At 36.6% G+C, this 19,528-nt stretch overlaps 1 protein-coding gene across 1 annotated transcript in view; it reads left to right on the forward strand.

Annotated features, from left to right (window-relative positions):
* The first annotated feature begins 511 nt into the window (after positions 1-511).
* LOC128645216 (protein mono-ADP-ribosyltransferase PARP14-like) overlaps positions 512-19,528 on the forward strand; it is a 279,860-nt gene continuing 260,843 nt past the window's right edge. The window contains exons 1-5 of the mRNA XM_053698040.1: positions 512-825; positions 9,687-9,820; positions 9,938-9,971; positions 14,063-14,266; positions 17,454-17,690. Coding sequence (XP_053554015.1) covers positions 633-825; positions 9,687-9,820; positions 9,938-9,971; positions 14,063-14,266; positions 17,454-17,690 — 802 coding nt within the window. The 5' untranslated portion in view covers positions 512-632. The remainder of the gene's footprint in view (positions 826-9,686; positions 9,821-9,937; positions 9,972-14,062; positions 14,267-17,453; positions 17,691-19,528) is intronic.

Here is a 19,528-nt window from a genome sequence, read left to right on the forward strand (position 1 = left end):
CTCCCCTTTGTTTAATATTGTTTTAATGTTAGTAGTTTGTCCTCCAACAGATTTAATGTTGTAATAACTGATTGAGGTCCATTAGTGTCCTCTTACAAATGAGGAGGACAATCCCATTTTTCTAAAGAAAAAATAGAAAATGTGAGGTTTCATTTTAGTATGTTTAACAAAACTGTGATGTAACAGATCTGATTACTTATTTTGGTTGGATGTGTTTTTTTTTTTTTCTTTGTACTTCTGTATGACACTTGAAATTACATCTGTCTGTGTTATATTGCATATTTAACCTCAATAAAAATTATTAATAAAAAAAACAAAAAAACAAAAAAAACTAAATTGGCATTTTAGTCAAAAGACTAAGACTAAAACTAAATCAAAATTTGCTGCCAAAATGAACACTGACCAGGTGAAACATACATTCCAGGAAAGGGTGGAGTTATTACAAGACAAATATGAAGCTGTGTTTAGGAAACGAAACTAAAACTTAGAATGAAAAGCTTTGCCACACTGTACAGAACATGAAAACTAACGCTCACATAAATAAGACAGCCATATATGCACACACATAAAAACAACACAACTTCTTCAGAATATTGGCATCCTGTGAATCACTTTAAACCTTTTTTATCCTGATGGAGGACAGTAGCACAAACTTGTTTCCTATTGCTCTTAAGTGGAGCTTGGGATTGGAAAGACTGAAGGAACTGAAGAACAAACTGGTTGCGTATTTTCAGAGCAAGAACAAGTCTGGTGGCGGAGAATGTGTGTTAATGGATATGGACTGCAGCCATGGTTACATCCTCATACACTTTAATCAAGAGTCAGGTATGGGGGATGCAGTTGAAACAATCTTTTTATCTTCTTTTAGTTTATTTATATCAACCATTAGTAAAGATTCTGGTTCCTGTGTTCAGGTCCTAGTATTGCAACAAACTATATAAGTCCCAGTCACCTGTGATGTGCAAACATAGATCCTTGCATTACTACAGCTGTAAGCTGTGATGTATCTAGTCTTATTTGCACTTATTTGTACTGTCTCTCACGTATACACAGACACACACAGACACTGGCACACAGGCACTTTCACGCACACAGACACTCGCACACAAATACACTCTCACACCCAGAAAAACACACTCTCTCACACAAACACACTATGTCACAAAAACACTCTCTCACACAAACACACTATGAGGCATATTTAAGAAATGTCTTGTGGACCTGATCCGACAGTGCAGATCAGGTCCGCAAGACATCGCTGAATGCGGAGAGCAATACGCTCTCCACATTTAACATTGCACCAGCAGACTCACGGCCAATGGGCCCTAGCAGGGGGTGTCAATCAACCCGATCATACTCGATCGGGTTGAATTGTTGCGATTCCTGTCCGCCTGCTCAGAGCAGGCGGACAAGGTTATGGAGCAGCAGTCTTTGTGACCGCTGCTTCATAACTGCTGTTTCTGACGAGTCTGAAGACTCGCCAGAAACACGGGCCGTCAAGCTCCTTTCAGAGCTTGATCGATAGGCCCCTATGTCACAAACACACTCTATACACACAGACACACACTGTCACTTAGATTTAGTCACTCAAACAGAAGCAGAATTACTGTTGTAAATATGCTAAAGAGTCTGGCAGATCTAGATTTAATGGCACATATATGGTTAATATCCTTTCAGCCTTGTTTTTTCCCTTCTGCATCTCAGTTTTTAGTTTAGGTTAAAGTGTGAGAATTAAACAAACAAGGGACAGAGAAAAAAAATCAAAGCAAAAAAGATATTAACAGGAGATATGTAGAAAAAAGTAGAACTGGCCAAGTTCATATACTGGTTATCAAGCAAGACTTTGTGCAGCAGCATGCCTAAAAAAGATTTCTACTATCAAGTCAAAATCCCCCCATGCCCTAAATAGTATATTTCTTTCATACAGGTGGTGAGAGTCCACGATCCATTACTCCTGGGAATTACAATCCTAACCACTAGAAGGAGGCAAATATTCCCAAAACTCCCTGAAAACCCCTCCCACCTTACATGAAACTAGTCTTGCCTCCGCAGAAGGAAGGTGAAGAGTGGAGGGGCTCCAGATTTTCCTTTATGAGAAGGGTTCTCAGACTGAAAATAAAAAAATCCACATTCTTACCTCCTGCAAAAAAAAATGTGCTGCAGCATAGGGTGAAAAACTTTTGAAGTCCAGTTCCCGTGCTTAGTGCTCTATTCCTCCACTGACAGAGCACACTCTCAAGCTACCAAACGTTACCACGCTCTGTAATTAGCGATACAGGGTGCCCTGTCTGTGCTTTTCCTTAGCGCATGCTCTCTGCTGAATTTAGCAGTCAGAAGCAATAAATAAAAATACACTGGGTCCAATTGCTGTGTGCACATTTAAAAGTCTTGTGCGCTATCTTGAAAATGCATGCACATGCTCACACCTTAGAGGGATGGTGGTATGAAGCATCGTATGGCAGTAGTTTGCATAAATATAACCCTTTTGCAAAAGCACTAGATGGCAGCTTTTTTGGGGGGGGAAATGTTTTCCATTCTTGCTAATAATAATTTAATTTAAGAATTCTAACTTATAATGTAAATGCTATTAAATGAGTTCACCGGTGTTTATTCAAATAAGTAACTCATTCAGATACACTAAAGTCCACTTCCAAATAATTACTGTTTTTCAAGGTAACTTTAATATAATAGTAGATTTCAGATTTTTGAAATAATTGGGGTTCAGAATGTAAATAACTGCTATGTAGACCAGATTCAGTCCCTGTTTTACCAACCTATATATTGGCAAATGGCAGTAGTGGTATTAAGCCTTATGCCCAAATAGAATGAACATGGCCCTATATAAAATCCCAGTTTAAATCATTTTGTATACTGTGGTGTCATAAATACAGGAAGTCTGCATATAGAAGGTTCTAAGCACTAAGATGGCTGCAATATATGGAGTTTCTGTTTTGCGTATACAGAACTCCTGTGCTAAAATATTATCAGGGAGGTGGTGCCTGAATATTCTCTTCTGTTATGTATATTATTTGAAATATTATTTATATTATTAATAATGTTTAATAATAATTATTTCTTAACGCATTACTTCTTGGAAAGAAGTCATCCAAATCCTATTGTATTGGGGCTTTATGTACTAAAAGCAGCTGATTACTTTATCTTCAGACTTTATAATATTTTCTTGCCATGTTTCCTTTGCACTATTAGATACTTACTAATTCAAATGTATGCTACTTTATACCATTTTACTGATCAATTTATATTTTATATTCTTATGAATATTTGCCTGTATTTGAACATTTTTCAATGTATGCCATTGCGATAAAGAACATCATAAATAACATCTTATGTAATCAATCAAACTGCCTACACACACACTTACAAGATCACCTTCTAAACAACCTACATGACTTTCTGTAGCTGTATTCATTTCCTGTTACCCATGGTCATGATTATTCCTTCAAAAAGCTAGGAGAATCTCAATTTTATGACCTGCGGCCTCATGGCTTTTATGAATTTATGCAATTTTAAAACACTTTCCAAATTACTTCTAATAACAAATTTGCTTAGTTTATTTGGTATCCTTTGTTGAAGAGCAAACCTATGTAGGCTAAGGAGCAGCAATGCAGTACAGTCAGTCCCTTGTTCACATGTCCTGTTCTCTAACCATGAGAGTGGAAAATGCAGAAAGGGTAATTCAAATAAGAAAGGGATCAGTAGTAGTAGTTATAATTCTCAACCAGCCCTCCTTGTTGGATTGATGGACCTCCGCATTGGACCTACGCCTTGGACCTCTGCCTGGACCTCCACCTTGGCCCTTCGCCTGGACCTCCACCTCCGCGCATCGACCGCTCCGCCTCCACAGGGATGAAGAAAATGCTGGTCCCGCGATGGATGAAGATAGAGCCGCCTGGATGAAGATAGAGCCGCCTGGATAAAGATGGAGCCTCCGGGATGAAGATCCTTCAAACGGGACTTCAGCAACTGTAAGTGGATCTTCAGGGGTTAGTATTATGATTTTTTCAACTTTTTTGGGTGTTTTTTTTTAGTTTAGGGTTTGGGCTTTTCGTAAAAGAGCTAAATGCCCTTTTCAGGGCAATGCCCATACAAATGCACTTTTCAGGGCAATGGGTAGCTTAGGTTTTTGTTAGAGTTAGGTTTTTATTTTGGTGGGTTGGATGGTGGGTTTTACTGTTGGGGGGATGTTTGTATTTTTTTTTACTGGTAAAAGATGCCCTACAAAAGGCCCTTTTAAGGGCTATTGGTAGTTTATTGTAGGCTAGGTTTTTTTTTATTTTGGGTGGGTTTCTTATTTGTATAGGGCTAGTAGATTAGATGTAATTCTTTTTTATTTTTGATAATTTCGTTTGTTATTTTTCGTAATTTAGTATTTTTTTATGTTTTGTAATTAGATACTTTGTAATTTTAGTGGTAAGGAGTAGGAGTAGTAGGAGTAGGAGGAATAGTAGTGTAAGGATTTTTTCAATGTGTAATATAGTATATTTAATTGATAGTTAGTTTAATTTTAGTTTAACAGTTATATTAGTTTAGTTGTTAGTTTAAACTTAGTTTTTTTAATTGGACAGGTAAGTTTTAATAGTAGGGAAATAGTAATTTTAATATAAAGTTAGGGGGGCGTTAGGTTTAGGGGTCACTAGTTTAAATTAGTTTATTGCGATGTGGGGGCTTTCAGTTTAGGGGTAAATAGTCTAATTTAGTATATTTCGTTGTGGGGGGCTTGCGGTTTAGGGGTTAATAGGTTTATTATAGTGGCTGTGGTGTAGGGCTTAATAACTTTAGTATAGTGGGAGCGATGTGGTCGGACGGCAGATTAGGGTTCAATAATATTTAAAAATTGTTTGCGATGCAGGAGGGCGGCGGTTTAGGGGTTGATAACTTTATTATAGTGGTGACGATGTCAGGGAGTGGCAGAATAGGGGTTAATACATTTTATTAGTGGTGGCAATGTCGGGAGCGGCAGATTAGGGGTTAATACATTTAATATAGTGTTTGCAATGCGGTAGGACGGCGGTTTAGGGGTCAATAGGTAGTTTTTGGGTGTAAGTGTACTTTGTAACACTTTAGTTATGAGTTTTATGTATAACTACTGCTCTCAGATGGCATTACGGATCTTGTCGTTATAGGCTGCAACGCAAGCTTTTTAGCCTGAACACAAAACTCGTAATGGCTGTGCTATGGAAGTCCCATAAAAAAACTGTTAAGTTACAGGCTAAAAGGCTTGGGGTACAGCTATACCAACAAGACTTGTAATTTCTGCAGTGCTGTTTTAACGCTGAAATTACCATTTTTTCAGCGTTAAAAGACGAACGCAAAACTTGAAATCTAAGTGATTATTTTTAACTAATTGAAAAACTCCACTACTTGAGCAGAGGTCAAGCGATAACTGACATGAACTTTTTGGTGTGCCCCCATAGAAGTATCAAGATGTTAGTACGCCCTAGACCAATGCTAAATTTCTAAAATATAAGTAGAAGCGCTATTGATTTAACTTGAGCAAGGTTAACGCACAATAGCGCTGATATTTTTGGGCTCCACTTTGTAATCTAGCCCATAGTGAGTAATAGGATTTAACTAAAAAATAAAATGCTATAATAAAAACGAACATTTTTCCTCTTATATCTGCCTTTAAATTTGACAATTGTATCCAATTTATACCCTAGGTGAGGAAAGCATAAAACAATCGGCTAGATTACGAGTTGTGCATTAGGGTAAAAAAGCAGCGTTAAGAGGTCCTAACGCTGCTTTTTTATGCCCGCTTGTATTACGAGTCTTGAAGGTTTAGGTGTACCGCACACTTCTTTGGCTTTTCCTCAAAACAACTTACGTAAACTTCATAAAGTCTTTTTTCTATGGGACTTCCATAGCGCCGGTATTACGAGTCTGTCCTGGGAGGCCAAAAAGTGAGCGGTACACCCTCTACCAACAAGAGTCCTAACGGATTAAAAGTCAGTAGTTAAGAGTTTTAACTCATAACTAAAGTGCTAAAAAGTACACTAACACCCATAAACTACCTATTAACCCCTAAACCAAGGCCCTCCTGCATCGCAAAGACTATAATAACATTTTTAACCCCTAATCTGCCGCTCCGGACACCGCAGCCACCTACATTATATTTATGAACCCCTAATCTGCTGTCCCCAACATCGGCGACACCTACATTATATTTATTAACCCCTAATCTGCCGCCCCCAATGTCGCCGCAACCTACCTACACTTTTTAACCACTAATCTGCCGCCCCCAACGTCCCCCAACCCCTAAACCTAAGTCTAACCCTAACCCTAACTTAAATATAATTTAAATAAATCTAAATAAAATTACTATCATTAACTACATTATTCCTATTTAAAACTTAATACTTACCTATAAACCCTAAGCTAGCTACAATATAACTAATAGTTACATTGTAGCTAGCTTAGGGTTTATTTTTATTTTACAGGTAAGTTTGTATTTATTTTAACTAGGTAGAATAGTTATTAAATAGTTATTAACTATTTAATAACTACCTAGCGAAAATAAATACAAATATACCTGTAAAATAAAACCTAAGTTACACTAACACCTAACACTACAATATAATTAAATAAATTAACTCAATTAAATACAATTACCTAAATTAAATTAAATTAAATTAGCTAAAGTACAAAAAAAAAACCTCACTAAATGACAGAAAATAATAAACAAATTACAGATATTTAAACTAATTACACCTAATCTAATAGCCCTATTAAAATAAAAAAGCCCCCCCCCAATAAAAAAAAACCCTAGCCTAAACTAAACTACCAATAGCCCTTAAAAGGGCCTTTTGCGGGGCATTGCCCCAAAGTAATCAGCTCTTTTACCTGTAAAAAAAAATATGAACAACCCCCCCAACAGTAAAACCCACCACCCACACAACCAACCCCCCAAATAAAATACTATCTACAATAACCTAAGCTCCCCATTGCCCTGAAAAGGGCATTTGGATAGGCATTGCCCTTAAAAGTTCAGTTAGCTCTTTTGCCGCCCAAACCCTAACCTAAAAATAAAACCCACCCAATACACCCTTAAAAAAACCTAACACTAACCCCCTGAAGATCGACTTACTGGGAAACTCTTCATCCAAGCTGGCCGAAGTCCTCAACGAAGCCGAGAGAAGTCTTCATCCAAGCCGGGCAGAAGTGGTCCTCCAGACGGGCAGAAGTCTTCATCCAGACGGCATCTTCTATCTTCATCCATCCGGTGCGGAGCGGGTCCATCTTCAAGACATTCGACACAGAGCATCCTCTTCATCCAACGACTAAAGCTGAATGAAGGTACCAAGATGGCGTCCCTTAGATTCCGATTGGCTGTTAGAATTCTATCAGTCAATTGGACTTAAGGTAGAAAAAATCCTATTGGCTGATGCAATCAGCCAATAGTATTAAAGTTCAATCCTATTGGCTGATTGCATCAGCCAATAGGATTTTTTCTACCTTAATTCCGATTGGCTGATGGAATTCTATCAGCCAATTGGAATCTAAGGGACGCTATCTTGGATGACATCACTTAAAGGTACCTTCATTCAGCTTTAGTCGTCGATGAAGAGGATGCTCCGCGTCGGATGTCTTGAAAATGGACCCGCTCCGCGTCGGAAGGATGAAGATAGAAGATGCCGCCTGGATGAAGACTTCTGCCCGTCTGGAGGACCACTTCTGCCCGGCTTGGATGAAGACTTCTGCCCGTCTGGAGGACCACTTCTGCCTGGCATGGATGAAGACTTCTGCCCATCTGGAGGACCACTTCGCCCGGCTTGGATGAAGACTTCTCCCGGTAAGTTGATCTTCAGGGGGTTAGTGTTAGGTTTTTTAAGGGTGTATTGGGTTGTTTGTATTTATTTTTACAGGTAAAAGAGCTGATTACTTTGGGGCAATGCCCCGCAAAATGCCCTTTTGAAGGCTATTGGTAGTTTACTTTAGGCTAGGGTTTTTTTATTTTGGGAGGGGCTTTTTTATTTTAATAGGGCTATTAGATTAGGTGTAATTTGTTTATTATTTTCTGTAATTTAGTGGGGTTTTTTTTTTGTACTTTAGCTAATTTAATTTAATTTAGGTAATTGTATTTAATTTAGTTAATTTATTTAATTGTAGTGTAGTGTTAGGTGTTAGTGTAACATATGTTAGGTTTTATTTTACAGGTAAATTTGTCTTTATTTTAGCTAGGTAGTTATTAAATAGTTAATAACTATTTAATAACTAGTCTACCTAGTTAAAATAAATACAATCTTGCCTGTAAAATAAAAATAAACCCTAAGATAGATACAATGTAACTATTAGTTATATTGTAGCTAGCTTAGGGTTTATTTTTTAGGTAAGTATTTAGTTTTAAATAGGAATAATTTAGTTAATGATATGAATATTTATTTAGATTTATTTAAATTATATTTAAGTTAGTGGGTGTTAGGTTTAGGGTTAGACTTAGGTTTAGGGGTTAATAACTTTAATATAGTGGCAGCGACGTTGGTGGCGGCAGATTAGTGGTTAATAAATGTAGGTAGGTTGCGGAGACATTGGGGATGGCAGATTAGGGGTTAATAAATATAATGTAGGTGTCGGCGATGTTGGGGGCAGCAGATTAGGAGTTCATAACTATAATGTAGGTGGCGGCGGTGTCCGGAGCGGCACATTAGGGGTTAATAATATAATGTAGTGTAGATGTTGGTGATGTTGGGGGCTGCAGATTAGGGGTTAATAAGTGTTAGATTAGGGGTGTTTAGACTCGGGGTTCATGTTAGGGTGTTAGGTGTAGACATAACTTTTATTTCCCCATAGGAATCAATGGGGCTGCATTACTGAGTTTTACGCTGCTTTTTTGCAGGTGTTAGACTTTTTTTCAGCCGGCTCTCCCCTTTGATTCCTATGGGGAAATCATGCACGAGCACGTACGACCAGCTCACCACTGACTTAAGCAGCGCTGGTATTGGAGTGCGGTTATGAGCAAAATTTTGCTCAACGCTCACTTCTTGTCTTTTAACAACGGGTTTCTGAAAACTCGTAATACCAGCGCTGTCTGTAAGTGAGCGGTGAGACAAAACTGCTCGTTACCACCGCATAGCCTCTAAGGCAAAACTCGTAATCTAGCCGAATGTGAGCTGGGAACACGGCAGATATTTTATCAGCTTCACAGGAAAATATTAAGAATTTAAGAAAGTGTTACACAGTAGAAAGATTCAGTGAGCTACTAATGCTAGCTTATCTTTAGGGTTAAGGTTACATTTTTTGAGTATATTCCCCCATATTATATTAAAGGGATATTAAAACCATATATAATTTTTAAATTTTCAGATAGAGCACACAATTTTAAACAGCTTTCCAATTTACTTTTATTATCAATTTTGCTTCATTTTTTATTGAAGGAGTAGCAATGCACTACTGGGAGCTAGCTGAACACATTCATACGACAAACACAACTGGGATATTTGAGCAGCCGCGAATCAGCAACTAGTTTCCAGCTCCTAAGCATACCTAGGTATTTATACAAAAGTTACCAAGAAAATGAAGCTAATTAGATAAGAGAAGTAAATTGGAAAGTTGTTTAAAATTGTATGCTCTGTCTGATCCTGAAATATACATTTTGGCTTTCATGCCCCTTTAAACAATTCATGTATCTATGTAGCTTTCTCAAATGTTTAATTTTATTTATTTCCCAGTAAGGGACAGAGTGCTCCAAAACCAGTTCCATGTACTGCAGTTACCAAATGGAGAAGAAATACAGCTGAATGTAACTTTGCCAGAAGCAATAAATCCGAAAGGAGATACTGGGATAGTAGGAGAAGCAACAGCAGTAAGTATATATGACAGCAAATTATATTAACACATTCATATGCTTATGTATGGGTGCCACAGTCCTGAGACAAATACAGAATATCTATCTCACAGTCTCATTTTATGTGTTTTTTAGGATCCCAAGAACAGATGCACTCTGCAAAATCAAGGTAAAATATGAATTACGATTTATACCATAACGTTCAGCAGTTTTATGATTTCTAACATACACATTTTCTAGTCTGTTTTATATGGAACACAGACCCCTCTGCCCCTTCCACAGCAATGAGAGGTGGATAAGAAAGAATCAAGATCTATGGGGTTTCTAGAATTGTTGTTTTCAAATGAAGAAGATGCTGAATAATGAGGTCTGAATAAATAGGCTGTTTTATGTAATATAGGTACCAGCAGGGCTTTTTTGTGTGGGTACTCACCGGTACTGAGTACCACCACCTCTGCCAACTCATAACAGGTAATATTTGTAATCATCATGTAAATACTCACAAGAGGGTGCTGGAGAATACATCAATCATTGTAAATAATGTTGTCCCTTTGCTTTTTTTAAAGTTACAGTGCAGATTTTATCAATCAATAATCAATGAGTAACGGCACCTTTTCCATTACAAAAAAGCACTGGGTAATTGGTCATAAGCATCATCTAGACATCACTAGTCATGTTCCTCCCTGCACACCCTGTAGCATGTGTAATATATAACTATCCAGGTTAACATGGCAGAGATGGCAGAAAAGATTGTGCTTTTTTTGACAGGACTTTCAAACAAGCTCATGAGGTCACAAATAGGGATGGGCGAATGTGTAAATTTTCGAATGTAGAACGAATGTTATTACCGAAATTCGAATTCTAAATTCGAATGTCGATAAGAACGAATATTCTTAAAAATTCGAAAATCTAATGTTATTTACAGTTTTCGAATGTCACTTTCGAATTCGAATGTTTATAATTATATCGAATGTCCACATTCTAAATTTCGAATTTAACATTCTATTTAACAAATACTATTCAGAAGTTCAATAGTTCATGTGGTAGGGTGGGAATCTAGTAAATTGATACATAATAGATACAAATATATCATTTTGAATGTTTCCATATAGAATATTGCATAATTCGAATATTACATTTAAAGAAAACATTACAAATATTATTACAAACATAAATTCGAATTTTTCGAATTCGAATATAAATTCGAACTTTTCGAATTCGAATATTGCATAATTCGAATATTACATTTTAAAGCATTAGAAATACTATTACAATCTAAATTCGAATTTTTCGAATTCGAATACACGTATTGCATAATTCGAATATTACATTTAAAGAAAAAGCATTAGAAATACTATTACAATCTAAATTCGAATTTTTCGAATTCGAATATTGCATAATTCGAATATTACATTTAAAGAAAAAGCATTAGAAATACTATTACAATCTAAATTCAAATTTTTCTAATTCGAATATTTTCGAATGTAATCGTAAAATTCGAAACCGAACATTCGAAAATCGAATGTTAGAATGTTATGTAAACATTCGAAATTCGATTCGAACGAACGAATGTGTTAAAATTCGTGCCGTTTTTCAAATGTTGCGAAACATTCGCCCATCCCTAGTCACAAAGGCATAATCCAATTTGAAAACTTGCAATGGAACGGTTTCATTATTTACAGTGTGTGAACTCTTAAAATCCAGTTTTGGAAGATGTCATAAACCTGTAGTCTTGTTTTTTATTTCAGATGTAAATATCACCAAGCGAGGAGAATATGTTTTACAAGTGTTAATATAGTCATTGAGCAAACATGCCCAGTATGCTCATCATTCATCTATACAAATGCCATTCATGTTTAGCAGTGATCAGGATGCAATAAAATTACAATAGGTTATACACATATGTATTATACACAGATATTATATTGTATATTGAGCATTTTTTTTACACACTCAAAAGGGTTAATTCAAAAGAACAGTACTGTAACCTTAAGAGGTGTAAATGGGCTTTTGTATTTGTCAGTTTTAGTTGATTTCCCAATTTCTATCCTGATAACAATACTTAACAAATGAAAACACGTTTACAGGAACTTTTCTTTTGATATCACATTTGTGGCTGTGGGCTTTTAGTGGCCATTTCGGATGGTGATCACTCAAAAACCACACTGACCATTTCAGCTGAAAACGAAAAATGATTATCAGAAGCAGATAGCCAATAGATTGTGATCAGCCCCAGAAAGGATAACTATATAACAAAGTAAATGTTATAACAAGTACATTTAAAAGTGTCTTATCATTACATACACTATCTGGATCATGAACATTTAATTTTAACTTACATATCCCTTAAACTAAGGTTCCCACTGGTCAAAGTCAGAAGATGGTGCTGGAGATGGTAATTTATTTTCCAGTTTCCTGTTTATACTGTGTTTATTATTGAAATTCTCATGTTGATATTATTTATATTTCTCTTTGGCCTGCTAGAACAAAGAACATGTATAAATGGTCTTCCCTGTATATTTATGGCTGTTGAAACCTTTGTGAATTGGGGTTCAGTATTCACTGTATTTTTCCAGGATGATTGGGCTGATCTTATTGCTACTCTGTAACTTCACAGTTTACTAAATGTCTGTTTCTAATATTCTATATGATCATCTTAATAAAAAAAAAAATCTATAAAAAATTATTAGATGCTAATACTTTGCTAAACTTTGACATTATAATGAAAAAAATAATAGACTTTTAAACCTAATGAATATGTGAATTGTGGTGTGTAAAGATAATTATAACCTGAATCTGCTAGTTAAATTCTTTATATCCAAAATGTCTCATCTATGCAGACTAGTAAGAAATTACAGTGGATAATTAAGAAACTTTTTCCTATCTTTTATATTGAGTGGACTAGTAAATGTGTATAATATATGTATGTTTATGTGTGTGTATTACTATAGATTGACTTCAAGGGGTAGATTTAACAAATGGTGGGCGGATATGATTCGCTGTAGCGAATCATGTCCACCCGACTTCGATAAATGCAGACAGCATACGCTGTCAGCATTTTTCATTGCACAAGCATTTCTTGTGAAATGCTTGTGCAATGCTGCCCCCTGCACATTCGCGACCAATTGGCCGTTAGCAGGGGGTGTCAATCATCCCGATTGTATCTGATCTGGATGATTGCAGTCCGGACGGTTAAGGAGCAGCAGTCTTACAACCACTGCTTCTTAAAGGGACATGAAACCCAAATTCTTTCTTTCATGATTTAGAAAGAACATGCAATTGTAAACCACTTTCTAATTTACTTCTATTATCTAATTTGCTTCATTATCTTGACATCCTTTGCTGAAAAGCATATCCAGATAGGCTTAGTAGCTGCTGATTGGTGGCTGCACATAGATGCTTCATTTGATTGGCTCACCCATGTACATTGCTATTTCTTCAACAAAGTATAGCTAAAGAATGAAGGAAATTAGATAATATAAGTACATTGGAATGTTGTTCAAAATTATATTCTCTATCTGAATCATGAAAGAAAAAGTTTAGGTTTAGTGTCCCTTTAACTACTAATTGCGGCGAACTGAAAGGCTTGCATGAAATGAGCCGCATATGCTGCCTAATAAATCGGCCCCCAAGTTTTAATTACATTTAACTAAAGCTCAATACTATGGAGCCGATTTATTAAGGGCCGAATGGTCCCTGATGCCCCGGTTTCTGCGTGAACCTTCAGGCTCGCAGGAAACATGAGTTAAGAAGCAGTGGTCTTAAGACTGCTGCTCCTTAACTCGTCCGCTGCCTCTGAGGCTGCGGACATTAATCCGCCCGATCGAATACAATCGGGTTGATTGACACCCCCTGCTAGCGGCCAATTGGCCGCGAATCTGCAGGGGAGGCTTTGCACAAGCAGTTCACCAGAACTGCTTGTGCCATGTTAAATGCCGACAGCATACGCCGACAGTCGGCATTCAGCGATGTCTGGCGGACATGATACGCTGCAGCAATTGATAAATTGGCCCCTATATATTTACCTATAGATGATGGATACAAAAAATGCTTCTTTTACATGATAACTCTTGGTTTATCTTATTTCTATATTAACTTTGTATTACCCGCTACTACTATATAGTTTATATTATGTTGCCTTTTAAGTCTGTTTAGAAGGTAAAGGAGGTCTTTTTTTAAATATTTTGGAAGATCTCTTTACAGCTAGATAAAGTTTTGTATTTCTGTGGCTTATAAAACTGCTTGTTCCCTCTCTTACAGGCTCTGCTTCTACAGAAGAGCCGTCAGATGTGGTCAATAATACAACTCAGGAGGTTGTTATTGAGAATATCCAGGAAAGGAGCACACCTGAAATGTTAAATCTGTTATTGGAAAATGTATGTGATTTAACTGAGGGTCCAGATTTCCACACTGAAATGATCCCTGAGAGGTGTTTGGCTGTGGTCACATTCAAATGCCATATTGGTGAGATCTCTATCAATGAAAACAGTCTATAAGCCAACTGAGTAGACAATGAGAAGCAGACTCATGCTATATGTAGTCTACAAAACACACACAAACAAGCATTACACAAATGTACATGGAGACCCAGGGGCAGAGTTGTGGCAATCTGGGGATGAAGTGGGGCAGTCAGTAGGCAGGAGAGGGATGGGGCAGAGCTGAGATTTGGCATTTAGGTGTGACTATGTGTCCTAAAGTTTCAACTAAAGGGATATGAAACCCCAAAAAATCTATTTTATTATTTACTTCTACTATCAAATTAGCTTTGTTCCCATTGTATTTTTGTTACAGCAATACCTAGGTAGGTATCTGGAGCACGGAAGCAAAACTGCTACCATATAGTGCTCCAGACATGGCCAGGCTCATGAGTTTACGCCTCAGCTTTTCACCAAAAGATAACAAGAGAACAAAGGAAAATTGATAATAGAAGCAAATTAGAAAGTTGTTTAATAAAATGTCATGCTCTAGCTGAATCCAAAAATACATATTTTGTGTTTCATAATCCTTTAAATGTAAAACTGGGATATTTATAAGTTAGGAAGAGAAAGGATAACTGTGACTATACTGGGATCGTTGAGAGTACAAATATGCGCACTGCTCTTTAGGTAATACAAATGCTCAAAACATTGTATATAATTATACAGACGAAGGAATAACTGGGATTTCAGGCTTCAGCAGAGGTTGTATATAATTAAGAAGGTACACACTGATCTTCGCAATCAATTTCCATTGCGCAGTTATTACAAGTCTTGAAATAAGGCGATTGCACGCGCATTCGCCTTTTACGAAGCAATCCTTTCCGTGCTCGAAGAGCTATAGTTAACAGCTTTGCACAACAAAAAAGTTTTTTCACGAAACACTTCAAAAATACATAACAAAGTACATTTGCACTCATATTAGCACTGTCTAATAAAAAATATTTAAAAAAAATATTGCACACAAAAGTTATAAGGGCTCAAAGATACGAGATCTCGGGTGTTAGAAAAAAAAAGCAGACGCAGGGATTTTACATTGACATACATACACATACAGTACATAGAGAAACATGGATTTATATGTATAGACATATTTTTAACTATGAAGATAATGAAAATAGTTCACATTACAATCTTATGCACATAAAACAATATCTCAGATGGATTTTCAAAGAGATATTCACATGTAGATCTCGAGATATCTAGACATATATACTTTCATATACATATCTTGCAATAAATAGATATACTGTATCAGTCAAAAAATCATCACATATACTGTATAGAGAAATATTTATTTAGAATTAAATAGAACATATTCCGTTGCGAAAACATTTTCGCAATATGAAATATTCGCATTTTCATGTACACTTTTCAAGGTGAATACGTCATGGGCTTTGCACAACATATTAAGGTTTTTGTGGGGCTTTTTTGTCTTCTCCATTGACTTCTATGGAGAATATGTGAACGTGCATGCGATTTCACAGTTTGTATTATGCTGCTTAACGTGCGCGCAAAATAAGTTATTTCTCAACTTGTAATAGCTGCGCAACCCCAAATGCAAAAAAGTCAGAACGCGAGTGGAGTTTTCACAAATGATTTGCCACGCGACTTGTAATCTTGCCCATTGAGAGTGGTCATAAGACATAAACAATTTTATAACCTTGAGTGAAAATACAAGAAGTTAATTTCACAGTAGCATATCATTTTACTTGATTTCTTACTCATTTTATTTGAAACTATTATATTTATTAATGTATATCATAATAAAACATTGCATTGAAATAAATGTATTCCTTAAGAAATTCAGTCAAGCATTTTCTCTTTCATTTGGAGTAACCACCTTTATTGATAAACTCCCAAATAGCTAAACTATATAGCATTATAGAGATGAATACATGATGTGCGTGTAACAGTGTATACACACTAATCTTTATATTATACATACTTGCTTTTGTTATAATTAATATGTTGTTGTTTGTTTTGTGTAAAATACAAATAAACATCATTGAATTGTATTGTAATAGTATGATTGACATACATATACAACCAGTAACACACATTGATTTATTTTTTTTAACCCTTGCAATTGTAGCAGGGAACCATTATTTATTTCTTGCTATTTCAGATGATAAAGTAGTATTTTTTTTAGCCTCCTTAGATACCAGTTAAACAGTAATCAGACAACTTTAATTTTTAGTGCCCTTAGATACCAGATAATTTTTAACTCCAGTACTAATTTTTTTTTTATTCCTCCCAGATGGCAGTATCGAGGTAATTGTTAAACCCCTAGATGTTAGTAATGTCCACACAGCACTGATTTTGTATGTCATTTAAATATCAATAATAACACATTTCCCATTTCCCAGAAATTCATATATATGCAAATTATTTTACCCCACTTAAGCTGCCAGTAATACGCACACATCATTTGTTTTAACTTTCCTAGATGTTAATAATGCACAGTACCTCCCCTAACACCAGTAATGCACACATTGTTTATTTTTAACCCATTTAGGTTATTTTTAACCCATGTAGATGTCAGTAAACCTCTTGATCTTCTTTGAATAATGAAAACTTAATTTGGTTTCTTCACTCTTCAAGTTTGCTGCCCTGGTGACCACAGACAAATATTTCTTCTTCTGCAAATGTTCCCTGTAAATTCTCTAAAATAGCTAGCTTCTCCAAAATTGCACCAGTCGTAATGTTTTGACATCATGTATACAAAATAAAGCAACATGTATGCAGTTCAACATTTACTGTATATAGTGACTGTCAGCTTGGAAAGGCATAATCATTATTGTAAGGCGAGAAACCTTCAGTGGCTTATAGTGTTTAGGGCTAATTAGTATAGTGACCTAATGGGCATCTGAGGCTATACTAGGGGATATCCTGTGATAGCCATCACAGAGATGCAACTTATGAGGAGGCTATTGGGGACAGTGGGGAGAAATTGAGAAGCTGGAGAGACCATTAAGTGATTTAGCCACTGTTGTTGCACAATGTCTGCTTTGCAGGAATACAAGATTCATTTGATTTTATGATATCATTTTATGGAGATAGTTTTAATTGTGATATACAATACACCCCGGAACATGGTATTTTACACTATGTGGTTATTGAATTGCTTACATACATATTTTTTTTAGCTACTGACATGACTCTCTCTCCACCAGGTATCCCCACTTTCATTAACTCATTCTCCAACCACCACAGGGTGAAGGAACTCAACCTGACAACAAAGCAACTGAAAGAGACTAAAAGCATTAGAGTTGAAAATTTACCTCCAAACATATCAAAATATCATCTGGTTATCTACTTTGAAAGCAAAAAGAGTGGAGGAGGCGATGTGAAAGAGGCTGAACTTCTACAAGAGGAGGAGGCCGCTGTTGTTACTTTCTGTGACAGAGGAGGTAATGTAACGTATGGATAACAGTTGTCATGTGTTAAGTAAATATTTACACAACATTTGTCTTCCAGGTGTTCTAAGTACACACAAGGGGGCCTATTTATCAAGCCGTCAACTGTGCTGCATTCGCCAGCACCAATATGCTCTCCTGACATCGCCTAACATCGCTGCCGCAGACCCGAATACGCTCTCCATATTTAACAAAAAAGCTGTCAAAAAGCCGCGCACCAAGTACGGGGCGATGAGCAGCGGACTGTTGTTAACTAACAGTCATCTATCTCGCTGCTCTTCGGCTTTTTCCCAGCTTTATTTGTATACTAACCCCTAAACCGCAGCTCCCCGACCCCGCCGCAACTAAATAAAGTTATTAACCCCTATCCCGCTGCTCCCCGACCCCGCCGCAACTAAATAAAGTTATTAACCCCTATTCCGCCGCTCCCGGAGCCCACCGCCACCTACATTATGTTATTAACCCCTAATCTGCTGCCCCCTACACCGCCACCACCTACATTATGTTATTAACCCCTATCCCGCCGCACACAGAGCCCACCACAACTAAATAAGTTATTAACCCCTAAACCGCCAGCCCCCCACATCGCCATAAACTAAATTAACCTATTAACCCCTAAACCTAACAACCCGCTAACTTTATATTAAATATTAACTCATCCCTATCTTATAATAAATTTAAACTTACCTTTAGAATTAAATTAAACTATATTAAACTAATAATTAACCTACCCTAACTGTTATACTAAAATTAAATTAAACTATATTAAATTAATAATTAATCTACCCTAACTTTTATATCAAAATTACATTAAACTACAAATTAAATTAACTATATTATATATTTAAACACCTAACCCTACTCAAATAATTTAAATCTACACTAAAAAATTACAAAGTTACAAAAAACTAACAACTAAGTTACAAAAAATAACAAACACTAAGTTACAAAAAATAAAAAAGAAATTATCAAAGATTTAAACTAATTACACCTAATCTAAGGGCCCTATGAAAATAAAAAAGACCCCCCCAAAATAAAAAAAAACCCTAACCTACAATAAACTACAAATAGCCCTTAAAAGGACCTTTTGCGGGGCATTGCCCCAAAGAAATCAGCTCTTTTACCTGTAAAAAAATAATACAAACAACCCTCCAACAGTAAAACCCACCACCCACACAACCAACCCCCCAAATAAAAACCTAATCTAAAAAAACCTAAGCTCCCCATTGCCCTGAAAAGGGCATTTGGATGGGCATTGCCCTTAAAAGGGCATTTAGCTCTATTACAGTCCAAACCCTAATCTAAAACTAAAACCCACCCAATACACCAGGGGTGTCCAAACTTTGCTCTCCAGAGGTTTTGGAACTACATTTCCCATGATGCTCAGCTAGATAAAATGCTGGCTGAGCATCATTGGAAATGTAGTTCCAAAACCTCTGGAGAGCAAAGTTTGGACACCTCTGCAATACACCCTTAAAAAATCCTAACACTAACCCCAGAAGATTCACTTACAGTTTTGATCCGACATCCATCCTCCAAGAAGCCGGCAGAAGTCTTCATCCAAGCAGCCGAAGTCTTCATCCAAGCCTGCAGAAGTCTTCACCCAGACGGCATCTTCTATTTTCATCCATCCGCTCCATCTTCAAGATATCCGATGCGGAGCATCCTCTTCTGACGACGGCTTCTTCGGAATGAAGGTTCCTTTAAATTACGTCATCCAAGATGGCGTCCCTTAGATTCCGATTGGCTGATAGAATTCTATTAGCCAATCGGAATTAAGGTTGAATAAATCCTATTGGCTGTTGCAATCAGCCAATAGGATTGAGCTGGCA

This window comes from Bombina bombina, chromosome 1 (genome assembly GCF_027579735.1).
Source record: "Bombina bombina isolate aBomBom1 chromosome 1, aBomBom1.pri, whole genome shotgun sequence".
NCBI lineage: Eukaryota > Metazoa > Chordata > Amphibia > Anura > Bombinatoridae > Bombina > Bombina bombina.